This window comes from Gallus gallus, chromosome 5, assembly GCF_016699485.2.
Source record: "Gallus gallus isolate bGalGal1 chromosome 5, bGalGal1.mat.broiler.GRCg7b, whole genome shotgun sequence".
In the NCBI taxonomy this organism is placed as follows: domain Eukaryota; kingdom Metazoa; phylum Chordata; class Aves; order Galliformes; family Phasianidae; genus Gallus; species Gallus gallus.
This window is the reverse complement of record NC_052536.1, coordinates 37,070,243-37,098,095: the sequence shown is the minus strand read 5'-3', so window position 1 is coordinate 37,098,095 and position 27,853 is coordinate 37,070,243. Positions and strand designations below refer to the sequence as shown.

General features: G+C 38.1%; 1 protein-coding gene across 2 annotated transcripts; it reads left to right on the top strand.

Annotated features, from left to right (window-relative positions):
• The first annotated feature begins 497 nt into the window (after positions 1–497).
• On the top strand, positions 498–27,853 carry SEC23A (Sec23 homolog A, coat complex II component). 2 transcript variants are annotated; one of them, XM_040701977.2, is made up of 22 exons: positions 498–556; positions 731–892; positions 1,764–1,916; positions 5,188–5,429; positions 6,162–6,219; positions 6,518–6,604; positions 7,686–7,922; positions 8,013–8,092; positions 8,979–9,123; positions 9,465–9,623; positions 10,440–10,555; positions 11,481–11,604; positions 12,733–12,813; positions 15,450–15,539; positions 16,806–16,912; positions 17,956–18,109; positions 18,774–18,851; positions 19,414–19,575; positions 20,998–21,084; positions 22,000–22,155; positions 22,765–22,830; positions 26,475–27,853. In XM_040701977.2, the coding sequence occupies exons 4-22, from the start codon at positions 5,209–5,211 to the stop codon at positions 26,562–26,564; spliced, it is 2,298 nt and encodes a 765-aa protein (XP_040557911.1). In that variant the 5' UTR covers positions 498–556; positions 731–892; positions 1,764–1,916; positions 5,188–5,208; the 3' UTR covers positions 26,565–27,853. The 2 variants fall into 2 exon arrangements, with proteins under 2 accessions (XP_040557911.1, XP_421250.1); XM_421250.8 differs by lacking the exons at positions 498–556; positions 731–892; positions 1,764–1,916 and adding an exon at positions 2,105–2,215.

The following is a 27,853-nucleotide window of genomic DNA, read 5'->3' as shown; positions in this document are numbered from 1 at the left end:
ACTTATCCCTTCCCTGACACACCTAGAGATCTGTGGTGAAAATTAGTCGCCTAAAACGTACCTGCTGTAAATCCAGGTGTAGTCCTGGAAGCGTTCGGTTGAGATTTCATTTTGTTTCTGTGTGGGTGTATCTGAACAGTGATGGACTGGATCCCAACTCAAAGCAGCAGCAGCACTGAGGTGGGCTCCTTCTCAGATAAAAAGCACAGGGGTGATGCTGTAATTGTTGAAATAGCGTAAATTGTCTCTTATCAAACTCCTGTATATTATTGTTCCTTAGTTCTGAACAGCATGCTAAATCGGTATGCCAAATGCAGCCCATACAGCAGAACAGAGTAACTCTAAATTGTTCTCAGTTTTGTCCTTTATTTTTCTGTAAGACTGTATCGTAGCAGTTCCAAACGAACAGCAGCCCTAACTCCTCCTCTCCGCTGACTTTTGTTTGCTTTAAGGTGTTTCCAAATCCACCTACGTGTAACAGGGACTCCGGATCTCACATCCTGGTCGAGTCCAACAGCTGCAGCCATTGCTTGAAATAAGTCCTGCTGGCCCAAAGGTAATATTCAGAAGCTATTCTTTTTCCTATTTGTCACGGAGTCAACAACTATGAACAGAAAGAGATTCTAGAAATAGAAATGTCTTTTAAATACATTTTCTGTACTGGGATGTGTTTTTCTGGGACTTTTGGTTGATAATGTTTAAGCCGAGCAACTTTTAACAATTATTGCAGGTAATCTTCCGACAAAATTGTCACAGATTTTACCAGTGATGTCGGTGCAACAGCTGGTCAGTGGAATTCAGTGGAAGAAGAGGAAAAAGAATCTGGAACAGAGTATCATACCTGTTTCTCAGCTGCACAGCCATTGCAGAAGGGTACTTTTCCAAGGAAAAGGTAAGCTGCCACCTGTGGGCATGCGTTGCTGCCTAAGCAAGTCTGACACGTCAACTGTTTCTGTTAAGAAAAATAGCATTACTGTACAACCTAATAATGCAAGATAATAGTATGTTTTCTCTTTGCGTGTAAATACGGTGTTATCACCTGATCTTCTGGACAGTGTTGGTGTAACTGCCTCTCTTTGCTTCTCTTGGTTTGCGCCCTCATAGCATCTGCAAGACTTTTCTTGAAGCTTAGAACATTGGATTGTTGTTATGTAATGAAATTTAACTGCAGAAATACTATGTAAACTTTCCAGTTCTTCCTTCTTCCCTTTTAAGCATCTTTAAGTGGCCTCTTCTTGTCAGTGGCAGAGACGTTCTGGCATTGTCACACACCTCTTTTCACCGCAGCTTTCTGGAAACATCCAGCAGAGTATTTGAGTACTTCTGAAAGTACAACGCTGAATTACTTTCTGTGCATCTGTTTGAAGTTCACCAAAAGGTTTTCATTTCACTGTTTTTAAGGAGGAGGTTCCATGTCCTCGGCACTCTCCAGCTGCATACTCCCACAGCTGGCAGTGGGATTCAAGGGCAGTGAAGATTAAAACCCTCCCTTTAAGATGTGCTTTTGTTTACCTGCTCGTGTCTGTAGACTAAAGAAAGCTGACAAACAATACAGGAGATAGTAATGGCATAGAACCCAGAAAAGCAAGCAAAAAAAAAAAAAGACAAAACCCTAATCGTACATTCAGGGCTACATAAAACTTTAACTGAAGGTATTAAATAAATATACATTATACGTTTAAGTATTTCTAAATGTGAGATAAAATACTGTCTCAAGCTGAAAGCCACCACAAATGCGATATCGATCTGTTTTTTTCCCCCAGGAAGTGTGAGAAAACACGTACACACGAGGAGGCGAAGCTCCCTCTGGTGGCTGCAGCCCGTCATTTCTCAAACACTGCTGGGAGGAAGGTCGAGTTTTTCAGAAGAAAGCTCAAAGTCGAAAGGGAAAAAGCAGACAAGCAAACGCGATAACGGTAAGGCAGAGAGCGGCTGTACGGGCTGTCTCGCGTCGGGTACATCGCTGCCCGCTGCTGAGGGGAGAGTCAGCCCGAGAGCGGCGCGTCCCGGCCTGCGCACAGCGAGGCTCGCCCGCAGCGGGGAAAGGCGTGGAGCGGCAGCGCTCAGCCCGCCCCCAGCCCCGGCCCGCCGCTCTCTGCCCCTTGACGTGGCGCGGACTCTCCCATCAGCCATGTTGGCTGCGTCGACGGCGCTGGGGCGGCTGCGTGCGGCGGGGGGAGAGCGAGCGCGAGGCAGGCGGCGGCCGGGACGCGGGGTGAGCGGAGCCCGGGGAGCGGCGGTGGGAGCGCGGAGCACCGCGGGGAGGAGCGCCCTTAGCGGGCGCCGAGCGCTCCCGTGTGGGACTGGAGGCGCTCAGCCCCGCCGGTGCGCCGGGGGAGCGCGGGCGGGGGCCGCCCGCCTCCCTTCAGGCACTCTCCGTGGAGGAGAGCCGGAGGACCCTGGGGGCCGAAAGCGACTTGTCAGCGCTCCCCACGGCCTGCGGCTGGCCGGGAAGCGCCCACCCCGCGCGCGGGGCCCTGCCGGCAGCCACCGAGAGCCCCTCGGCTGTGGCCGCCCGGCCTTGGCGCCGCCACCGCTCCGCTGTGAGGTGCGGCTCGGCCCCGGCGGCGGCTGCGTTCTGCTGGCGCGGGGCTGCGCAGTGGGCAGCGGGACCGCGCTGTACCCTTGGAGCTGTGCGAGCGCTGTGTTAGGGAGGCCCTGGTGCGGTGCGTGTGGATTTGTCTGCTTATTCGTTTATTTAGTTTTACACGTAGGTGTGTTCTTGTACACCCAGATCGCTTCTTTTAAAAAGTCCCTGACAAAACTGGGAAAGCAGGTTTGAAGGATGGCCGTGTGTGCATAAATAAGTGAAACTTGGATTCCTACGTTATCGGTTTGACAGCTTATGGTTGCCTTTGCGTCCTGTGGCATTCTCATACAGACCTCCTGGAACGGCAGCAGTTTTGTACCTGCTATGCTAATAACTGTAGCGATATGGTCGTGGCTTCTGTGTGTGTGTGTGCTCCCAACGTTTAGTGGATATTACTGTATTGACTTTCTGTACTGGGACGCATTTATGAGTGGTGTGTAAAGGTGCTGAGCTGAGCCAGGAGCTTTGCCAATGGTCTGTTTTGGAGAAGCTGCATCATTACTGTTTGCAGTTAGCTCTACAACAGCTTCTGAAAACGATGTAGCTTCCAAGCGATGTATTTCAGAGCTGTTCCTTTGGGTAGAGGGTCGCTTTCTGCATGGTGGTTGGTGTGCTGGTTAGAAAGTCCTAACTGCACTCTTGCACCCAGTCAGGGTAATTGCATTAATACTATTGTTTGTCTCAGAATGACACCTTTACGGGCAGCTTGTGACTCTTTAAGCAATTCAGGTGTGGTTTATTTGAATGTGATACAACATGACATTGCCACTGTGCAGGGATGGGAGGAAAGCTCAGCCTCAGCTGTGGGGAAGCAAGCCAGAAGGGACTGTTAGCCTCTTCTGAGTGCCTGTCCTGCAGCACGACACAGTGACACCCCCAGCTCGGAGCTGTTGCTGTTCAGCTGTTCTGAAATCACTTCTCTGTGGTTTGCTGAGGTTGGCAATGTGTATTTTGTGGCTCTCAGGCAGATGGCATTTTTAGTGCGAAGCCTGCAGATCAGGAGGATTTGCTCTTCTTGTCTAATGTTACACAGCTCCACACCTATCCCAGAGAATCTGCATAGAAAGCTATGAAAACATTACCAAAACTGACTGACTTGTCAGACAGTGAGATTCACATCTGTTATAAGTTGAAATATGTAAGCATTATTGGCTTTTGAGGGGAAATTTGAATGATGGAATCACAGAATATCCTGATTTGGAGAGGAACCGATAAGGCTCATCAAATCCAACCCCTTCCTCCACACAGCACCACTCAAAGTCTACACTCAGTGTGTGAGTGCAGTGTCCGAATGTCCCTTCAGCTCTGTCAGCTTGGGGCTGTGCCCACTGCCCTGGGGAGTGCGTTCCGTGCCCAGAACCCTTTGTTGAAGATCCTTTTTCTAACACCCACCTCATCCTTCCTTGTTGCAGCTCCTTGTCGTTCCATCTATTATTAATAACCCTCTTGATTTTTAGCAGATTCTGTCTTCTGAATAGGAATTGTTACTTTCCAGTAGACAGCATTTATATTACTAAACCCAATAAGTCTTTGCTGTATATGCATGTACTTCATAAGTCACTGCATGCTGATGATCGGACATTGCCCTCTGTAGAGCAATAAGTGATAAGTTAAAATAATGTCCATGTCAAACAATTTCAAAAGTGTCTGGGTTAACATGGAGGAAAGACTTTGAACTCCAATGCAGAAAATAGGAATTGACATTGCAGTGTGTGGATGTGGAGCTTGTGGACTTCATAGCTGGTTCATATGGAATGGCTGAAGTGGCCTCTGCTGCAATTTTCTCAGTCTTCTTAGGAGATAATTGTAAAAGGAGGGATTATTTCAGCTTGTGCTTGTAACTGGGACTCTCTCCTCACTCACATTTCTGTAGCACTACTCCATTTCTCAGGGGTAATTTTCCTTCATCTTTTGTACAGAACAAGGATGAATTAATCCTGATGTATTAGGAGACAAACTTACTGTGTTCTGCGTCCTTTTCAGATCCTAGTCTATCCTTTCCTCCCTCAGTGAAATTATTTTCTATCTCTGATCTCTCTGGCATCTGAGCATGTCTCTCACCCTGTATTTTTGTCCTTTGCCCGATGGGATTGCAGCTTGAGTAGAAGCAGCAGTGGAAACATTCCTGTGTGCAGAGTTCCATGTGGCTTCTTGTGCTGCAATTACAGTGATGCATGGATCTGCTCCTGGTGTCAGTGAGATGCTCATGAAAATGTTGACAGACCATTATCATAGTGTTTGTGCTACAGCATGGAGATCAGTGATAGCACCTGTGGAAAACTGCAAGAGGGGATATTTTATAGTTAAGTTTGTATCTAGTCTTTGTTTCATAGGAGCAGTTTTGAGGGTGCTTTTTTGTAGTTTTCCTCACTTGTGGATGGTTGATAATTTCCTAATTACATTAACTGTGAAATGTAGATTTTTTTAATGGATTGTGTTAATCTGCTTTGTTAAAAGCTATCTTTAGGATCAAGCTACTAAGTTAAGCTACAATCTAAAAAAAACTTTATAAGTCTTTAACTGTCATATAAACCAAAGATTTGTGTTTTAAAACACTTGTATTTCCACATTCCACTAATGATTATATTTTATTTTAGTGATACCCAGAGGAGTTGATCATGACCACCTTCCTGGAATTTATCCAGCAGAATGAGGACAGAGATGGAGTTAGATTCAGCTGGAATGTTTGGCCTTCAAGTCGTCTTGAGGCCACAAGAATGGTAGTCCCAGTGGCTGCCCTCTTCACACCACTGAAAGAACGGCCAGACCTGCCTCCTATTCAGTATGAACCGGTTCTGTGCAGCAGGACCACATGTCGAGCTGTTCTGAATCCCTTATGGTAAATCTAATACATTCATTTTTATTATATTAATATTTTTTCTTACAAACCAGTATCTAGAATAGCGCCGGTTAAAGTGTGTGAAAGGTGCAGTGTGTTTAGATATTCCTCCTGTGAGTATACAGCTCAAACTTTTAGATAAGAAAATCTGTGTGTAAAAATCTGTTGTTTTTCTTGGAACTGCACATCTTATGAGTTACTGTTTCACCTGTAGGAAATTAACTCAAGGTAAAAAGTTATGCTACTTATTTGTCACTTTTGGGCCATGATATAGTTTAATTTCAAAGTAAAACAAACTAGTACTCACTTTCATTAATTTGTAGACTGAAACATGTTACGTGGTTTAACTTGGAAAAACAAGCTGAAAAAAGATGTGACAGATAAATAAATACATTACTGGTGGGCATGAGAGAGGGTAAAATCATGTTTGAGCTAAAGAATGATAATAGCACAATCACAAATGATTGTAGAAGGTTGGAAGCAGCAGAAGCATTTCATATATCAGTCCAAACACAGAAGTATGGACAAGAAGTTGAACAGTTTCCAAGGTAGAATTTGATAAGCATGTGAAAGGTGCAGGATGACAGTGGGAGACTAGACATGATGTAACATATCCTGTAGAAATATTTGACTTGGTACATTTCTGAAAAATTAGAAGAGACATATTGTAGAGTCACTGGAGGAAAACATTTTTGTCATACAATGTAAACCTTTCTTATTGCATTTTTATAGCCAAGTGGATTATCGAGCAAAGCTATGGGCTTGTAACTTCTGTTATCAAAGAAATCAGGTAAGAAACAAAGCTTTCAGTACACTTAAAAAAAAAAAACAAACAACAAACAAAAACCCAAAAGAACAACTTTGTAAGGTAAAAATGAAAAAATTCTCATTTATCAAATCATAGTTGTGAGCTGAAATTGACAGCAAGAACATAACTGTGTCTTCAGAGATTGCATTGAGATTTTTTTCATGATAGCAATAGTGAACATCTGCTGTAGGAAAAAAAGTAGTAGTCCATACCTATGTTTTTGTTTCTGTTGAGGTTGTAATCTTTTGTTTGTACTCAGTGTTTATGTTTTTATTTGCAGTTTCCTCCTACGTATGCTGGCATATCTGAAATGAATCAGCCAGCTGAGCTTCTGCCTCAGTTCTCTAGCATTGAATATGTAGTACAGGTAAAGTCATTAAATAAGATATTTAACATTATCTATAAGCTAACAATGTACAAAAAGAATTAATTTCATTAATCACTGCATTTTAATGACTGAATCATATGTGCGTGTTAGTAGATCGAAGGTTTGTCATCAGATGGAAATGGAAAACATAGCTTTTTTGTAAGAACACAAGCATGATTACTAACACTGCTGTTTTAAATAACACCAAACCCCCAAACTGAATGAGGTTTCTTTTAAATACAACACTTTTCTTAGGTATATTTCTAAAACTGGGAGTTTAATTTTTGTTTATGCTGGGGGTTTCTTTACTGCTGCTGCTTGCTCAAATGATTTTGACTCAAATTGTTGATTAAAATCTCATTAATTATTTGTATTTAAGTTTGTAATTGAATAATTATGAGTTGGTATTAGATTAGAGAAAACAGCTAATACTTATTCATTAGGATCGAAAAGAGTTGAAAGGACTGGGATGAAAAAAAAATGTACAACCTAAAGGTGCAAACTTGTGGTCTCTAAATTCTACTTTTGAGAATTACAATTTCAGACTTCAGTGAGGCATTCAGATAATGGAAAAAAGCTCAACAGAATCTGTATTTTGCCAACTCTTTTAACACAAAGTACAGGAAATATTTCTTCATAGTGCAGCAAAATTTGTTGAGAAGGAAGAACTGTTGGTTTCTAGGTAAAATCCTACTGAATGTTACCCGATCAGAATCTTTTATAGTTGTGAATAACTTATTACTGCTACCTTTATTTTGAACAATAAAAGCTCATTGTTTATTCAATGATTTGTAAAATTGGAACATGCTTTAAAATTATCTTGGCATTCCAAAACGATTTTCTTAGTGTATATTTGATTTTTATTGTAGAGTTCATTATGATAAGGATTTTGTTCCCCTTCAGCCTTAGATACCAATTATTATTTGAGAGGAAGGAAGGAGATAATTTAGATTGAACGTTGATGTTATCAGTATGATTAAAATATCAAAACTTACCCTAAACGTATTTTATTCGTTCATTTTTGATCCTGTAAGGATTACAGAATTTATTTCTCACGTGTTGATGTTTGTGTTTCTTAAAGCGTGGTCCTCAGATGCCCTTGATATTCCTTTATGTCGTGGACACGTGCATGGAAGATGAAGACTTGCAAGCTCTGAAGGAATCGATGCAAATGTCGCTTAGTCTCCTACCACCAACTGCGTTAGTAGGCCTCATTACCTTTGGACGAATGGTGCAGGTTCATGAGCTTGGCTGTGAAGGCATTTCCAAAAGTTATGTCTTCCGAGGAACGAAGGACCTGTCTGCAAAGCAACTGCAGGTAAGACACAAAACCAAAAAGAAGTCATCAAGACGATGAAAACGCTCTGTAAACAAATACGGTACTGAAATCTTGTGCGTTTGACTACAGGAAATGCTAGGACTTACAAAAGTAGCTGTTTCCCAAGTCGGTCGGGGTCCTCAAGTGCAGCAGCCACCACCTTCTAACAGGTAATGTGCTTAAAACATTTCCAAACTCATCTTGGCTGTACCAGTTTACTGGAAAACCTATGTTGTGTGCCAATCGACCAAGAGCTGAGCCTTCTGATAGGACGCACGCTACCTGGAAACCAGTGGCTGTAGTCTGTTTCCTTCCTGGCAGTTTGTACTGCAAAGAAAAGATGTAACATGTGGTAGTAAAATCATCTGGATGATGTTTTTCAAATGTCCTGAGGGAATGTTAAACTGGCATAGTATAGATACATAAATAACTGTTTCTGTTGGTTTGTGCTCTGGAAGGTGTTAATGACTGCCTTAGTGCCTCTCTTCTGTCAATGTCTGGTTTTGTCTGCTCTTTCTGTCTTATGCTCCTCTTCCCTCTCCTTTTGTCTCTCATTTGGAAATTGTGGGCAGACGTCTGGTTCTCCTGCATATCCAGTGAGACATAAAATAAATTCATAAAATACTTCTAAAAAAAATTAAATCTCAGCCTTCCCATAGGCACATTTGTAGGCATATTCTTGCTGAGAAAACAAGTGCTCTTTTTAATATTTTTTCTGGTTTTTGATTTTTTTTTCACTGAAGTAGTAACACTTGTTTCTTTTTGAGATTCACAGATGGTTATCTTCTGTGTTCTTTTGACTAGATATGGTTCTTCCTGAATAGTGGTTATACTTCAGAGTCAGCAAGCTTTTATTTTACAAGCTCTTTGCTGACCTGAAGCTGATATACTGTCTATATAGTACTGTTGAACTGCATTGTCTTGGAGAGGCAGAAGCATTGCTCTGAATCTAGAACGGTGTCTGATGTTTCTCAACAAGGCAAACACATATTAGCAACTAGTATAATTTTCATTGAAAAATTATAATCCAAATTAATTCCATCTATTTGTTTCCAGATTTTTACAACCAGTGCAGAAGATTGATATGAATCTTACTGATCTTTTGGGTGAACTGCAGCGAGATCCTTGGCCAGTTCCACAAGGGAAAAGGCCCTTACGTTCCTCTGGAGTGGCTCTCTCTATAGCTGTAGGACTTCTTGAGGTAAGAGCTTTAACTACACTTGTGCTACTTATGTAAATAGATTTTTGTTGCAGAAAAGCTCACATAACCAATATGTAAAAATTGTAATTGATGCATATTAGATCTGTATGACAGTTCTGATGAATATCATGCTGTACTCACATAGAGTAATTGTGTGTTTAAATATGCATTTCACTGAGGCAAGTTTGAGATTTTGAATTAGCAAGGAATTTTTAAAAGTACAGTTAATGTTAAAATTATTGTTAAAATCCTATCAGCATGAAAAATGCCTACATTCTTCTGTCTGTAGAAGAAAAAAGTAGCAAAAAGTGGTTGTTTCATTTGTCTTTTGTTTCCTGCAGTGCACTTTTCCTAATACTGGTGCACGTATAATGATGTTCATTGGCGGACCAGCTACACAAGGACCTGGGATGGTTGTAGGGGATGAGCTGAAGTTGCCTATAAGATCGTGGCATGACATTGAGAAAGACAATGCTAAATATGTTAAAAAGGGTACTAAGGTAAGAGATATTTTAGGCAGTAGCCTGTAAGTAAATACTTGCAGTGCTTGGCAGTGTAAAATACTGTTAGTAGAGGTAGTAAACATATAGAGAGGTGGGAACTGTGTGTTTTTCTGTAACTATCTCTGAATAACAGTATATCCTTATGAGGTTTTTCCAGAAATTTCAGCATATTGACTTAGGACTTTGTCCAGCTCTCATTAAAATTCTTCAGAGTGTTTCCCTGATTTAACTTGGAGCAGATCACGTTACTAAATGGTCTATCTGGAGTAAGGCTGTCTACTTCTACAAAAGCTCCTTAAGACTGTTTCTTTAGTTGGAGGGAGGATTAGTCGGTAGTATTTAGGCACAGTTCATTTCATCCTAAATGCACACTTGCACAGGTGAACTGCATCCAGAACCTTTTGAATCGGTCTTGACTAATTATAATGGGAACTAAATTATTAGCTCAGTCACAGGCACCTGTCATTGTAGACACTTGAGATTAGAGAAGTAAATTAAATTCTATGAGTTGGATCTACTCCTTAATGCATGGTTGGAAAAGAAGAAATCAAGGTCATTTTCTAGTTGAAATAGCAACTATTGGCCTGTCTAGTGTGTGTTAAGTTCTCAGCTGGACATGAAATGAAACACAGATGTGGAAAATTACAGCTTAAAATTAACATCAGGAGAAAATATTCTTCTATCTTTTATTAGAATATGGTATGAATAAAATCTGATACTGTTTTAGAAAAACTTGGGAAGTCAAGGATTTAATGTGAAGTTGACAGTTCATGTCATAAATTGCTTTAAATTGTATTTTCATCTCTCATTTAGCATTTTGAAGCCCTGGCTAATCGTGCTGCAGCAAATGGTCACGTTGTTGACATATATGCATGTGCTTTGGATCAAACTGGTCTTCTGGAGATGAAGTGCTGTCCCAACTACACAGGGTATGTGCCCATTCACTTTTAAGTAATCTATGAAGATGGAGTTTTTTATTTGTTGAATTATTTCACAGGAGGCACTTAGCAAAAACATTCTGTAGGTTGGTTTGTTGGTTTAATTTTTTTAAGTTTACTGTGATGGTTGCAACTGTGCTGGAATTTCTCATTTTCTGGCAAATTTGTCAATGCAGTTGTGGGTTTTTAAGAAGTTTTTGCTGTTTTTCTTTAATTTGATCTGCTTGTCACTTAAATAACATGCCTGTCTTAGACAGTTTTTCAGTGTGTTTGTGCATATGTGTATGCTTTGGGCTTATATACTGCGAAAGACCTGTCTTCTCTCTGCTCAGGGTGGAACAAAAGTCAGCACTGTTCCTTCTGTCTTGTTTATGCCCTTCTAGATACTGTTGTTCATAGGTTCAGCTACTGTCTCAGGAGATTATCAGGTTGCGTGCTTCACAAACCTTGTTGCTCCTGATTTTTGCTTCATCTAACCAGTTCTACATTTCATACGTGCTCTTGTATTCCTCCAGTGTGTCTTGGCATCAGTTCCTTTTAATCTCATCAAAACAAATTCTAATCTTTCTTATAAACCACTTCTCTATTTTGTTCCATTGTTAATGACACCCTCACCCTTCCTGTTAGGCAGATTTACAGCCTGGCGTAGTATTTTCCCAGTGAAAGATTTTGTTACATAATATAATCACAATTATCTTAACATGCTGATTGGGCAAAACTTCACTTAAAAAATTCATCCCTAACATTTTAGCAGAATGTTAGTCTAATCAAGAAGACAAAACCGTGTCTCACTACAAACTCTCTTTCATTTTTATCTTTAATGGAAGCAAACTACTTAAATCCCATATGTTAGATAATTGCATAATGAATCATCTATTTTAACTTCAGATTTTTCTTCTTCTTTTTTTGTGTCTAGTGGCTACATGGTAATGGGAGATTCTTTCAATACATCTTTATTCAAACAGACCTTTCAGAGAGTATTCACGAAAGATATGCAAGGACAATTTAAAATGGGATTTGGTGGCACATTAGAAATAAAGGTAAGAAAAAAGATGCAGTGTGTTAGTGAAACACTGCCGTGGGATTGCTATTAAATGTAGCATTTCTACCCTTTAAGGAATTTTTAGGGACGTGCTAAAGTGATGCATCAGGATTTGCTTGGACATAGCTGTTACTGACCAGTTACCTTTTTGCAGTTTTGCAATTCTCTGCATGTTAGTTAGAGATAACGTTAATTCCCTGCATTCAGTGACAGCTAAAAGGGAAACTGTACTAAAACTAGGCTGTTAGAAATTCGGAATGCTATAAGCTTACATCTTTGGTGTCAGTAGTGAGTGTTTCTTGGATTTAGGTTGAAGCTGTCTATATAGTGCAGCAAATATTTCATTTTCCGTTTTTATCAGAATTCATTTTGGCACTTCAGCAGTGCTCATTTGTATCTCCTGTCTTTTGAGAAGCTTAGAGCTGAATGTGTTCTAGGTTCAGCTATAGTCTTCAAACATCTTTCTTGGAAAATATTACAACATTGTCTTGTAGAATATGTGGCTATTTTCTTGTTCAGCAGAATACTGTTTAAATGTTGACTACCAGGACAAATAACGAAACCTTCTCTTTTCATACAAACATTGCTGTGAATTTTGTTGGGAGATTCTGGAAAATGCAATGAGAGACTCAGCTATAGAGGAATGCACAAATCACTTAAAACAGTAAAATTACATTGCAAGAACGTAAATGACTGGATTTTGCTTTTAGATATATTTAGAAGATACAAAGAGTGAATTCACTGTAAGATACGTGCAGTCTTTTCCTACAAATCTTCAGTTTTAATCTCATGTTTTGAATATTATGACGATTTTGCTGGAAAATAGCCCTGATGCAATATGTTTTCTAGATTCTCAGATTTATGAATAACTGGACTTTTCCTCTGTGCTTTAATTTATGTTCATACTGTTATTTCAGATGTACTTACTAAAGCAAATATACCTAATTTGATGTAGAATATGACCATGTGGAAAGTTTGTCCAAGTGTATCAAGCATTATTATATGTATAACCTTTTCTAAAGGCATAAAGAGACTGATATGCGTTACGTTTTTCATTATTAGTGATAAAGTAGGGCTGAGTTCTTAGTGTGGCATCTTAATGTGTGTTTTTCTTTTAAATATGAAGACTTCAAGAGAAGTAAAGATTTCTGGAGCTATTGGACCCTGCGTATCTCTGAACTCCAAAGGACCTTGTGTCTCAGAAAATGTAAGTAAAATCTGCTGAAAAATGAAGGTAGTGTCCCATTATGGAAAAGTGGGATTTAGGATTTTTGGATCTGAAGAGAGAGAGGATGGATGAAACTTCTCTGTAAATTGTGTTCAGTTTTCACAGTTTTAACTTAAATACACTTGAGAGCAGTTCTTCGGATAAGCTCATGTTCACTGCTAGATTAGATTTGAGTTGTATTAGACCTTGCAGGTCTGTTGTTGCTTGGTTATAGTTGTTCGCTGGGTGGTTGCTTTAAAATTACTATGGTGAAACTATATGCTGGTGTAACAGAAATCAGGTAGAAAGTGAGTTAACATGCTTTAATGTTATAACCAAATCTATATCCTTTTATCCAAAAAGATTGCTGTGAAAATTAGAAAGACTGAGAGAACAGGAGGAGACAAGTTTAGGAACATCACTCTTCCCATCAGTATTCCCATTAGCTACTTTACCAAATGTGCATTTAATAGTTGTTCTGAGTATCCAGCTATTACGGAATCTAAGCTATTACATCTCAATACACAGATTCTTTTCTCTTGGTGGTCTGGCACAGATTCTCTGTCATCACTTGAGTGACTGAGTAAATTACAGCAAAGTTTATAATGTTCCCCAGAAGCAGTTAAATGTACAGCTCCCTTTTTAAGCTATGTATTTAAATCACGGGGGACCATAGAAAACTTAGTAGCGCATTCATTTCTGTTGCCCTGCAATTATATCATAATTAATTTCTGTTCCAAAAACCTTTTTTTGTTGAGATTATCTGAATTAAAATTTTTGAGATGTGTGAACTAAATGTAGATACATGCAACTCACTGAAAGTAGTAACTGGATAATTAATTCAGCTATAATACTTGGGATACAAGCACAGTGGTCACTGTTGCCAGTATAATTCTCCTTGAATATTTCGTTTGGTTTCACTTGTTCCCTTAGGAATAAAGCTTATTTTAATTCATTTTTTGGGGTACTGGTGTTGTTTTGATGACAAAAATGAGCTGCCACTTCAAATATGTCACCATCTGTACGCAGATACTTTGTCAGTTACTAGTGCCTGGGTACTATTTATTATATGAACTGCCAATCAGAAGTTTTTAATGGCATGGCTTAGAAGTGGCATCCCACTTGAGCACATTTTTCATAATTGTTGTAATTTAAGATGATTCATTAAGTGGGATTGTTACCTTTCCAATCATGTAACAAAGGAACTATATATTTCCTAATACAGAAAGCTTAACTTAATGGAACAGTGAAGTTGGAACAGTAACAATGTGACAAGAAATCATAATCTGGTGTGAGATATCTTCCATACTCAATCAGTGTTTCACTGGGAGTTGTCACATAGCTTCAGGAGAGGATTTTGATGCCATACACTCTTACAGCTGCTTTCAGCCCTGCCACCTATGCTTTGTTTAATGCTGAAGTCCCAGCAAAAGCACTCCACAATTTTCTCACTTCTGACAATTCTGTATCTTTTTTTTGTCTCTTTAAAAAAAATATGTTTTTATATGAGGAAACCTTTAATAACCAATATTTCACCAAAGTCTAATACGTTTATGGTACAACTCATTCTTCAAGTAGACATGCATTCATTTTAAAGAAAGAGTTAGAACCCATCTGAAATAGGGTGAGGAAATGTGTGGTGAGTTACCTCTTTGCTTCTACTTCATGGAACTCTGCAATTCTCTTGCCTGACTTGTTAGATGTTAGCAATGAATGGGATTATATGTTTGCTCTAAAACAGTGGTAGGGAATTCACCTATCTTAGCAAAACCTAGAGAAAACTTTCTACTGGAGTATAGCATAGTGCAGACCTTGTTGTACCTGAGTCTTCCTTCTGTGGGAGATGACAGGGGAGTAGTAGCAGGGAAGCTAGTAATACTGATTGCAGCAGAAGGGACAGTCTTCATCTGGTTCATTTGTCTTTCCTCAGCCAAACAAATCTGTTTGACTTTCCTCAGTTTAAATTTCCTCCTCTTGCTGCTAAGCTAAAAGTGGAGGTGCATCTGTCTTTCTTTCTTTTGCTACCTTCTTTTCTTACCTTCTTTTGCTACGCTTTGGGAAGCTCAGCATTCAATTTGTTACTTCTTTTGTGATGCTTCTTCAATATGCAATGACCTTCAAATAAATGAAGGACATATACGCTGCCTCATTGCTATAGTAGTGAGTATACACAACAAAATGATAGGAATGGCTCCAGAGGAGCTTACCTAACCACCTTTGGTTAATGCTGTGTTTCTGCTAGGCCTGCCCACTGGTCACTGGTGAATTTTGCCCATATCTCTCAATGCTGCTGTTTCCTTTGGGACTGCTTAAACCAAGTGTATTAATTTTCTTTTTCATGTTTCCTTATTTTTGACTTGCTTTTTCATTCTTTCTGATTCCATCTTCTCACCTTTCTAATATTTTAAACATTTTCAAGCCATTATCTTTTTTTAATTACTATTTTTTAATGATTCCTGCATTCAACACTGTAGTTCTATTGCAAGTGGTGGTGTTTTCATCTGAGATGACGGCAGAGTGAGCAGGGAGAAGACTTGTAATGGAATAATTCTGAAACGTTGTCTGTAATAGATGCTCTGTTGCAAATATAATAACATTTCTGTTTTATAAAGTTGTTATTATGAATCTGCTTACAGGAGATTGGAACAGGAGGTACCTGTCAGTGGAAGATTTGTGGACTTAATCCTACTACAACACTTGCACTCTACTTTGAGGTGGTCAACCAGGTAGTACATATTTGTCTACTTGTCTATTAACTTAATATTATGTGATTGCTGAAGCAATGTTTTTGCTTTTGGTCTTTTTATGTCTTTTTTTTTTTCATCAAGCACAGTAGTAGGTATATGAATGACGTTACTATTCTGTAGCATCAAAGTTAAGGAGATGGACATGAACAGATTAATGATGAGTTAGTCTCCTTGGATAACAAGTGAGATTCAAAGTGCTTTAGCAATTTTGGTAAAGGTGCATTATCTAAGTCCAAATACTTATTTTCAGAACATTACTTAGTGAAATATAATTCTGCTGCAATATATGAGGATACTGTAATCTATTGATTTAAAAGTACTTTTCAGTATTTCTGTTTTAGTTACAAAATAATTACTCTGTAACGTTACATCTTAATTTTGGTTTTGGTGCTCAGTTTGTAAGTAAAGTAAATAAAGATTAGCTTAATGGAAACACATTAGGGGCATATAGTCTGTTCTCTCTCCCACAGGGAGGCTTTAGGGAAGAGCATAAAAACATGGCTAGCAAATGTGCTGTTCTCTTTGAGTACTTTCCTTTCTTTCATATGTTTGCTGCTCAGGAAAGCAGTGAGCTATGTAGTCTATGTATTTAGTATGCCACATTGTATACTTTATTGCAAAGGTGTAGGTTTTAAAACCTCAGCGTACTTTAACCATTTTTATTTGTATTTTATATATTTATTTTAATCATATTTTAGTACTGGCTCTCAAACTGGTCTGGTAATGGTACGTCATAGTCAACGTCAATTGTCCTTTTGAAATTACTTACCTTGTTGACAGTATCAGAAATCTGTATTTCTACTGATCAGAGTTTTGAAATGTCATGCCTAAATTCCAGTCTATATGTTTCAGCGTTGCTTTATGGGATTCATTTGTTGACTTTTTATAGTGATATCAGTTTTGTTGACCTGTGATTCCAGGGTGTTCAGATACAATTGTTGATTTCATTAGATTCTAACACAGTCCTCTTGAAAATATTGTTTGTGAGGGTGTGTGGAAGGAAAATCTTTAAAGGTATCTAGTACGCTCCTTCTATGCCTTAACAATCTCCAAGCTTATTAGCTATGTTTAGTAAAAATACTAGGTATGATAAAAGCATCAGTTAATGCATTTATATGCATTATGTTCAATGGCTTTTGATAAAGTTTTTATCATATCCTACCCATTTGCTTGTTAATTTTCAAATTACACTCACTGCAAGATCTTGGCAGCCTCCTTCATGTCTCTTTTTCCTCCCATGCTTAGCACAATGCTCCAATTCCTCAAGGAGGACGTGGTGCGATCCAGTTTGTGACTCAGTACCAGCATTCCAGTGGACAGAGACGTATCAGAGTGACCACAGTTGCCAGAAAGTATGTGGTTTTTCTTTCTTCTTTTTTCTTTTTTTTTCTTTTTTTTTTTTTTTTTTACCTGTGACAAATTGTATTTGAAGAAGAAAATACATATTTGCCTCTTAGTCTTCAGATTTTTATAACCAGTCTGCTGTTCTGGGCTATTTAGTGCCACAAATGGTGAAGACAACTTTGAGACAGTTGCCTCTGTTATATTCTGTGGGCAGTTTCCTCTCCAGGAGGTTTGCAGTGGCTGTATGATGATGTTTTGGTGGTGCTCTAAAGATGCTTTTGCATCCAAGTGATTTTAGGTGAAGAGGAAACACTGAGTGAAATTCTGTGGCCTAAACTGAGGGGGTGATAAGGCTTAGGGAATGATAAAGGTCACCCAATGCCATAGTTTTTGGGTGTTGCAGTTCAGAAGCTTGTATATACCTGTTCTGTGTGTAATCCTTACCTGCAGCTTCCCTGGTTCAATTTACTTCTCAGTTTTGGAGAGTGATGTTTAATATTATGGAGATGTTTTCCAGTGTCAAATGATGTTCTCTTCAAAATGAAGAAGATTTTTGATTGGTTAATTTGCTGGAACATTCAGATTTAAGAACAAACACAAGAGAGCACTGACATTTCTGTTGATGAGTATCATGTTAACATTTGTTGTGTTAGTAAAATCATCTTGGTGACTGTTAAAAGAACAGAGTAATAATACACCATGTAAATTGAGAATAAGCAATTAGATCTCAGAACAAGCACACAAGAAAACTGTGAAGATATGTGACATGCTTTGTGGACAGTGTTTTCTGTAACTTAACTTTTCACAGTTTGTCAACTTTTTAATATGACTAACTCTTTTATATGGGTATGTGGCATTTCTATAAAGGACATTTCTAATTAACTTCTTTTTTGAGAGGCTGCTCATTTATACTCAGCAGCTTTTTGAAGCTTCAGCATGAGATTGTCTGTTAAACTGTTAAAGACTGTTCTCTTTGCCTTAATTTTGAAGATGTGTATTTAGAAGTTGGGATCCTTTCTTTGTGATGCAAACGTGTATTTTTCTTTTGCAGCTGGGCAGATGCACAGACACAGATTCAAAACATTGCAGCATCTTTTGACCAGGAAGCTGCAGCAATTCTCATGGCCAGATTGGCAGTGTATAGGGCGGAGACAGAAGAGGGGCCTGATGTACTTAGGTGGCTGGACAGACAACTTATACGATTGGTAAGAAGAACTAGATGAAGAGTTAATTTGTTTTCTTGTCTCCAGACAATATCATTCACCAGTATTCAGTGCTTGTTCCTTAAAAGTGGGATGAGGGGGGGAGTATTTCCACAAGTGGGTATGCAGAATTATAAGAGAATTTTTATTTTGAATTATGAAAGAGCTGCTCTATTTTTCTTTAATTTATTAATATCTCCTCAGCTCTCAGCATTTGGTCACTGCCAGCAACTGAGAAAGTCTAACACGATGCTAGCAGTTATTGGAAGTTTGTAGATTAAATATTTTAAGCAAAAAAACCTCAAAGTTCTCTTTATTTTCAAAAATTCAGTTTTCTGTTTGTTTTTGGTTATTACTTCTTTTCCATAAATAGCTTGAAATTAAATTATTAATAATGATGTTCTTTGGGGATGTTTAATCATCTAACTCTGTTTGGTGATTTAAATGAAAAACAAAAAGCTATTAAAGCCTCGTATGCAAAATCACTGCTTGTTAAGAAAAGAATTGATGTCAGGTTGGTGGTTATTTTTTTTTGCTAGGTTTCTGTTTGCTTACAAAGTTGTAGGCACCTCAAATTGTATGTTTATTAAAACCAAACAAATTTACAGTAATGTCATGATGAAGCTACCATATTGCTGAACTTAGATACAATTTTCTTTCACTCCAGTGTCAGAAATTTGGAGAATATCACAAGGATGATCCAAGCTCTTTCAGATTTTCAGAAACCTTTTCACTTTACCCACAGGTAAGTAAAGGAAGGTTTCTTTATAATGGAGTTAAAAGACCTTTGTGTTGTAACACTGGCAATGGCGGGATGAAGGTTTGGAGGCGTAAGTGAGAACTTTTGGTTTGAGAGGAGGGCCATTTAAAAAAAAAAAAAAAAAGAAGAAAAAAGAAAGGAAACGGTACCAATGACTATAATCAAAGAGGAAAAAAAAAGGTGATGATGCAAAACATAGCTGCTCACCAGTAGCACCCAGCCAGTCCCTGAGCGATGGCAGCCTCCTGGCCAACTGCCTGCAGCGTTATTGTGGAGCATGATGCCATATGGCATGAAATGTCCTATGGTCTCTTTGGGTCTGTTGATCTGGCTGTACCATCTCCCAGCTTCTTGGGGACCCCTGGCTTATTTGCTGGCAGGCTGAGGTCCATTCCAATCTTTGTCATTCTGTGTTTTTCTCATTTTGAGACTTGTAATTCAAATTTGCTGTGGCATTGGTTTCTTGTACATTGTTTTCCTGAAAATTTTTCTCAATTTGTACAACTCTGTTTTATGGAAGTTCAAATAAATGGTTTTTGTTTTGCAGTTCATGTTTCACTTGAGAAGATCTCCTTTCTTGCAAGTTTTTAACAACAGTCCGGATGAGAGCTCGTACTACCGTCACCATTTCATGCGCCAGGATCTAACACAGTCGCTTATCATGGTTCAGCCAATTCTCTATGCTTACTCCTTCAATGGACCTCCAGAGGTATTGTTATGTGTAACCTAATTGCAGATTAAAATATGTGGTTTTGAGGGAGATTTGTTGTCCTCATTGTCATACATGTTACAAAATGTGTTGTCTTTTTTACATGAGAAACTACTCATTATGTAGAACAAAGAACAGAGTGTATCTCAGAATTGTAATGTAACAGTATTGAGGGAAAATCTTACTTTGCTGAGAGACTATATTTTAAACTAAGAAATCTTTTTTGTTAGATTTTGAGAGCAGTAGTAGGTTTTTTTTTTTTGTGGTAGAATGTAAGCATCAACAAAAATGGTTTGTTAATTTCAAAATGTATTTTTTCAGTATACTTAAACAAAATGTTCTTTAAAACGTGCAAAACTCCCTCCACCTCAGTACCCTCATCCAAGCCTTCTAATTATGATGTGGTTACTGTATTTGATAGAGAACTTCAGACCTTACAATGGCATATGCTGTATAAACCTAAAATAAAAAAGATCTTCTGTAAAACATACAAAAGATGAGTTAGATAGGAGGCAACAAAAGTAGGCAGGAAAGAAAGAGCGAGGAAACTGACAGTGAAAATGAACATAGTAGGCAGGGATCTTGGCAGCTGGAACCTAACTTTTGTTAGGAAATTTTGATACTACGTCGTGAGGATAAAGACTTCTAACTGTGGAATTTAATTTAAAGTAATGAGGTGGTTTGTGAGGAGCTACTCAGAAGTGTGAGATCATTGTGCTATGTATAAGGAAAAGTTACTCACGTGGGTGATGCCAAATGGAAGCATGATCCCACTTGATCGGAGTATGAGCTGACACTTCAGTGTAGAATGAATAATAGCTTTTGTTTTCCCTCCTTGAAGTAATGTTTTTGCTGTCTCTGATATGTCTGATCCAATTAGATCAGATGGTGCTGATTCAATGAAATCATATGATACTAATGTAGTAACACTGCCTGTAAGAAGGTGAATTAAAACTTTAAAATGCTAAATTAGATTTCAGAAATCATCAGTATTTACTAAATACAGTGTTGGAGGATATCTACATTAGTAATAACTGCAAGGACAAGACTAAAAAACTATCAAAAACAACCCAATCCAGCCCCCAAATCCCTTAATTGAATAACCACTGAATCTCTATACACTGAAATATCATAAAAGTTAATGGCATTGTATGGGGAAAGCTGGAGATAAAGGCTAAAAAAGTGCATAATTTTGAAACAGCTTATGAGTTCTGTTTTTATTACTTTCACGAAGTTATATATTCAGAATCAAGGTGGATAACTTTACAATGAGATTGTGTATTGTGAAAACAAAAAGTAGGAGCTCTAGTAAGATATGGAGGAAGTGCTGAAGATACAGTGACTTTCTCAAAGAGCTTGTAATGCCTGTGGCTGCTCAATTCTACATTAGTTGGAAACTTTTTGTTTATTTTTAAATCTTAGCCTGTTCTTCTGGATAGCAGCAGCATTTTACCAGATCGCATTCTTCTAATGGACACCTTTTTCCAGATCCTTATCTATCATGGAGAGGTAAGATGAGTATTTTCATACTTAAATATTCCTTTTTCTGTAGGAATTCTACACTGTGAAAGTCAAGGCCTAGTTTTAAAGCACTTCAATGCCTGATGTCATCTGCACGGCCAGTACCAGACTTCTCATTCGTATTTGTAGTGTGATAGTCTAATTTGCCTTTATACAGGCAGCTGGCTTTACTTGCTATTTTGGTCCAGCCCTATTTCTTTGGACAAATTTAGGAGGAATCGACTTCAGTATGCGGTTTATTTGTTTTAGATCAATATTTTTCCAGCTTTTGAGAGTAGTATTTCTTCCTACTCCTGTTCTTCACTCATTTATTTTACTGCTCCTGGCAGTTGAGTAGTTGGACATTCCCTAGTATGATCATACAAATGCATGTGACTTGCTACTGCTCTCCTGCCTTAGAGGAACCGAGCTGTTGCTTTTTACTGTTTTGCAACTGTGTAAGCATTTCCCACCTGCGGGTTTGGGAAACACTGTTCTGGATCTTGTCCTCATAGCTGCACTTTTAAAAATAACTATAAACTTTAACAGCTTTTAATTAGATAAAATGTTCTTTGCATATCTGTAAGACATTGTCTGGAAGTAAATGGGGTGGTCTGTTCCCTGAGGGAAGGGTAATGGAGCAGAGCATGATTATAAATCAGGCTGAGGCCTGATGGAGAACCTGAGCAAGGCAAGCAGAGCGTCTTGCAGACAGCAGCAGCATTCAGCCAACATTCCAGATTGTCAGACAAGTTGGTGTGAGTTCGGGCCAGAAAGTGAAGTTTCCAGGCAAGGGTCCAGATGAGTAGCGTGCCAGGCCAGGTGTAGAGGCATGTCTGCAGTGTGCTTTTAAAAAGTTAACACATTTTCCTTTAAGAAAGATTGATAAGAAAGATTCTAAACTTCTTCCTATCCTATTCCCAGACCATAGCTCAGTGGCGTAAATCAGGTTACCAAGATATGCCAGAATATGAAAACTTCCATCACTTGCTTCAAGCTCCCATAGATGATGCCCAGGAAATTCTTCATTCAAGATTTCCAATGCCCAGATACATTGATACAGAGCATGGGGGAAGCCAGGTATAACCAAGTATATGTTTTTATCATCTAGGAAGCGATGTGTTGTAATGTCTTGAGATTTTTTTTATATAGTAAATATGCTTTTCTATACTAAAACATATGTAAATAGTAAATAAATATCTGTAATTTTAAAACTTCTGCAGATACAGATATTTAGTGATGCCTTTTAGCCTAATTTGTGAAACCTGTTTTTTGTTTTTAACCATACTGGCTTAAACTCTCTATTTCCTTGAGATGTATAGGGTAGAAAGACAGTGCTTGTCAGTGTCTTTGGACCAATATGAGAAATGTTCTTTGTGGGTTTTTTGTTTGTTTTTTAAACTTCTAATTAAATGTTTTATAGATGTCCACAGTTTCTTTGCTAGTGTTTAAAAAGGAAAAATTGCTTCCTGCTACTTTGTTAATCTGTTAGCAATTCTGCATTATAGCTATGGAACCCAGAGAGTGGCTTTTATTGAGAAGCTACTTATTCTTCTAAATAGACATCTGTGCTTGTTTTTATCCACAGCTAATAGAACTGCTGTATTTCATGCATGGGTATTCTTTTTTGAGAATAAGAAAGTTCTGCCTGAGAAGATTAATTTGTTGTATGTGCTTTGTTTTCTAAAGGCTCGTTTCCTGCTTTCAAAAGTAAATCCCTCTCAGACCCATAACAACATGTACGCATGGGGACAGGTAAGGATGAGTCTGACAGTTAACCTTACATGTATAATTTTATGGGGTTTTTTTCCCCTATTCCAGAAATCGTGTAAGATGCTGCGTACGTAAAAGTAGTTATGTCAGATTTTGAAACTGAAGAAAGCAGTTTTGGCCTGATGCCACCGGAATGGTGAAAGTTAAGGAAAAAAAATTCCTTTCTTTAGACAAAAATGATCTACTTTTCTATTTTGAGCTTCTGTTAGGATTCTTTAATGTCTAGCCATCTTTCCTAGCTCTATTTAGATTCCTTAGAATGAGGGCACTTAACACACATGAAGACTGAGGGACTTTTTTTCAGTAGAGGGAAATTAATTTTGAAATTATTTTTAAGAAAGAGCCAAAGGGTACTGATATTTCCCAGAATTTTGGTGAAGTGGTAGATTAGGCTTTTCACATTTTCTCTGTGAAAGAAGTAATACATGAACTCAAAAATGAAACATTCTGTAGCTGTTGATTTTGTTGAGTGTTGCATCCCAGTCACGTCATCCTTCCAAATTCTGCTCTTCTAGGGGGAAGAGAAACACTGCAGTGGCTGAATACTGGTGCAGTGTAATTTTCTCATGACAATGTGATGGCATCAGACAGATCTTCATATTGACTGTAGTTGTATTTTGGTAAAAGGTGTTTGGTTATCAAATCGTGGATGAGTGAGCTGCGTAGCAATTTTGTGGTGGTGATTTTTGTCAGATAAGTTTTATCAGGGTATGTGTTCATAGAGATGTACTACTACTGGTTCGAAGGGAAATTCTGGTGAGTTAGAGCACTGAGATTGAGTGAACATGCTTCAAGAGCTTGTACTGAGTCAGAGAGGGCACCATTTTAAACTGTTTCTCCTGCCTTCAAATTTGGATGTTTTCCTTGAACTTCCATGAAGTTCCTCATGAACTATGTGGTTTGAATGGTTTCTGTGTCTGTTACCTGGAAATTTTTTGGAGTTCTGGTATTTCTCATGGTGTGTGACAACAGCTTTCTTACTATTTAGTTAGTAAGCAAATGAAGTGTTTCAGATGTAAATGCAAATACAGCCACTGTACTGATCTCTAAGAAGTCTGTTTGTGCTGGGGAAGTTCCAGTGAGACTTTTTGATACATACTAGAAAACACAACTTTCCCTTGTAATGTTGGAAATAGTTTAGGGTAACATAAAAAGAAATTTGTGTGCTAATCTCCCCAGTATCATTGTAATGTTGTGCTCTACGTAATATCCTGCTTGTTTTCTAATTCTTTTTTTGTGAAGAAAGCTGGATAGAGTAAAAATTATGAAACTAGAAATACTGAAAGGAAATACTGAACTGAGCTGGTTTTGCTTATTTTTGTCTTGAGCTTCCTGAGTTGTTTCATGTCAGTTTGTGTATTTTGTGCAAAATAGTCTACAGAAAAAAATTGTTAGTTTTTTAGTCACATTGACCTGAAGAGGGCACCCATACACCACTGAGACCATGTTTCAGGAGGTGATCAATTGACTCCTTTGTTTTTAACATTGTAAGTAAAGATGTTTTAAAACATTAGTAGTTAAGTACCTTATTTGGTATGTAAACCCTTTTCAGAAGATAATGCTGAACTAATTTCATATAGCTCGATCCTATTGGCTCTGAAAGTGGATATTGATTACTCTCTTAAGGTGCAGTTCAAGTTGTCAGATTATATTGAATATGGCATATACTTAAGGATGCCTTTCTTTTCATCTTTTTTTTTTTCTTTTAATAATCTTGTTGATAACTTTGGGGAATGTGCAATTTGAAGTGGAAGACATCAGTGGCACAAATCTTACCAGTTAACTGTCACTAAATCACTGCTAATTACATTTAAGTCCTCACCGTATTCATTAGCTGAACATTATGAATGAACAGAAAACAAAATTTAAGATGATTTGTGCAAAATCAAAGCTAATTTTCACCTGCTTTTCAGACTTGTGCACTGCAGTGAGCCCTCACTGCTTTTCATTGTATTGTGTTAAGCTGAAGGAAAAGTCTGTGCTTTGGTTTTAAGTATCATGGTTTACCACCAGCAGTCACTGTGGGGAAACTCTTCTTAGGTTTCTAACAGCTCCTTTCCTTTCTTTCTTCTGGAGGATGATGCACTCTGTTCTGTACATAAGACACAAGGTGGCAAAGCACATTCTGCAACAGAACTAAAGTACTTGTTATTCCATTGTGGCTCCTTAAACAAGAAGAGCTTAGCTTGTGACGAGTATGGGAGAATAATGTCTTTACTCTTACCCTGGCTCCAGAAGTTAATAGACAATTTAGCGAGTCTTCCCTGACAATTGCTGTGTGGTATATTAAGTGTAATGTAATGTAAAAAGTCTTACTGCTCCTGGATTTGTGCCTTGGTCATTAACTGAGGAGTGGTTTTGGCCAGTTCTAAGTAAGGAGCACCAGCTCTAAGCATCCTCATTAGGACTTTTCTGTCTTTGTTTTGAAAGATTTACTCAAAGTTCAGATGGTTCTGATTCCATTTGGAATTGGGGGGTGCTTGGTACCTTGAAAAGGTTTTGTGGCTTTTGTTTCTTTCTTTCTTTCTGTTTTTTTTTTTTCTTTTTTGAAATTTATAGGGAGTGATTAAGACTTGTTTGAGATAACTTAAAGAGAGTTATGTAACATGTACGGAGTTGCCAACTCTCCTTTTTATTTAGAGTGGAAGTTTGCTCGTAGATAACAAAAATATGAACATCTTGAACATTTTGGAATTCTGGGGTCAAAAAGCAAATTACAAACATACCTCCAACATAGATTTTGTCATTTATGATTAGATGTAGCGCTAACTTCTGATGTTTCTGTGGCTCTCTTGAGGTGGCACAGAGCTGTAGGTCCAGCTCACTTTGGAAAAGCTAATTGACCCTCACTTAGTATCAGATCAGATCAAATAGTGGCCTTTTTACTTCCTTTCTCCATTTTGATGCGTCTGAGCTTCAGCAGTGTCTGATACTGATTTACCAGCTGTGGTGCTTGTGCATTTCTGCTCGTCGCCTTCGCTCCACTGAGATAGAAATGGTACTGAAATCCTGATGTGGAGGTTTTCACTTTTAAAAGTTTGAAAATTAGAGTTTGGCATCTGTGAGAAACAGAGTTTTTTACGTTTGATGTAAATGTCTTGCTGCACTGCAACTCGTGCATTAATGTGGGAAAGAGGGTGGTCATAGGATCATAAAGTAGAATCATACTTAGGTTGGAAAAAACCCTTAATATCAAGTCCAGCCATTGCCTGACACTACCACGCTACCAAATCCATTATGAAACTGTGTCCATAAGCACTGTGCCCACGTGTCTACTAAATACATCCAGGGAGAGCTGCTTCACCAACCTGTTCCAGTGCCTAACTGCCCTTCCCATGAAGAAAGTCTTCCTGACATTTAATCTAAACATCCCCTGCAGCAACTTGAGGCTGTTTTCTCGTGTCCTGGCTGTGATTTGTGCCTGAATTTATGTAAATGTATGAGAATGAATAGACTGCTGGTTTGGGTTTTGTTTTCTTTGGTCAGAGGATGTCAGCAATGATATGCTTTTAAGGTCATTCCAAACTTCAGTTGAGAGAGGTGTTCATTGATGGAACATATGTACCTTAAAATGCTTTTTCTTCACAATAACTAATCTATTCTCTATGTTTTCTTTTCTTTTATAGGAATCTGGAGCGCCCATTCTTACTGATGATGTCAGCTTGCAAGTATTTATGGATCATCTGAAGAAACTTGCTGTCTCCAGTGCTGCCTGAGATTCTGTAGCATGTTATAGGCACAGTTAAGCTGTAGCCATATTTCAGCTTTTCCTCCTTTGCCTTTTTCTGTGTCTATCTAGACAGAATGCTCTGATATGCACAAGCTGCCTGACTAGATGTAAAGCAGTGTTGTTTTCAAAGAGAAGCTTTTGTTATCAGCGAATGTTTTAACGTGAACTGCAGTTTGTACAAATGACAAGTAGTAGATTAAATTAAGTTATAATTAGAGGAAAGAGAACAGCCATTTTGATTACTGTGATACTATAATTACTTTTAGATTGTTTTCAACAACTTTGAAATGTTTTCTCTTTCCTTCTGAGTGGTTGAGGTTGATTATGCCGTGCACTACAAAGCCACATTGAACAATAAAGGAAATCTTTGGTGATGTGCTTTCCAGACTGCCATACCACTACTTCTACTTATTGCAATTGAGCGTAAAGTGAACAAAGAAGCAACAAAAAGGTTACAAAAGTAGCACTATCTCAGTCTTTTGACTTAGGTTGTGGAACTTTTCTGCAGTGATCTTATTGCTCATGTGCTGGTTATTTTTTTTTTAGAGCTATTTAACTTTCAGATAGTTCCTGTTTGCATTTACTCTAACTGATTCTTTGGGAACAGTTTTTCTTACTTTTCATGTAAAGAATTTGGATTGAAAAAGTAAAAAAATAGATATATATATATATAAAAAAATCTGATATTGCACAAAATGAAAAGCTTGAGTTGAGAAGAAGTCCTACGCTACAGAAATGAACTGGCAGAGTGCAGCCTTGATTTTTGTCTTGGCAAGTATGCTTTAGAAAAAAGAAGTGTATTACTTTTCTTATTATTGCCTTATAATGTTATTACACTAATACGTGACACTGCACATCAGCTTTTGCTGTACCCTTTCTGTTAGGAATTCAACAGGCTGTAGTTCTTATTGAAACAGTGTTATAGAGAATACGCTGTAATTAATTTGATATTTAGTTAACACTTAATTCTTGGGTGACTTAGAAAATGAATTAGTAGGTTTTCCCACTTACTTTTGAAGTTTACATATAAAACAGATGTTTACATAGGTAATATGACATTCTGACAAATGAAGACATGAAATATTGTACTGGGCAATAAAAATGGTGCCAATTCTGGAGGAAGAGAGTTCTGACATAGGAAATTCAATCATGTATTGGTGTGATAAGCACGAGGTTTTTTATTTTGGTCTGTAAATTCTGAAGAACGTTTGCTCTCCTTTTATCTGAATGAGATGAGCTCCTTTTGCCTCAGTACAAATAAAATGCTTTCTTTCA

Excerpts from the sequence above, each read along its gene's own strand:
- SEC23A (XM_040701977.2), top strand. The coding sequence starts at position 5,209 with ATGACCACCTTCCTGGAATTTATCCAGCAGAATGAGGACAGAGATGGA. Across the intron at positions 6,220-6,517 it reads TCTGTTATCAAAGAAATCAG|TTTCCTCCTACGTATGCTGG; the intron begins GTAAGAAACAAA and ends TTTTATTTGCAG. Across the intron at positions 16,913-17,955 it reads GTGACCACAGTTGCCAGAAA|CTGGGCAGATGCACAGACAC; the intron begins GTATGTGGTTTT and ends TTTCTTTTGCAG.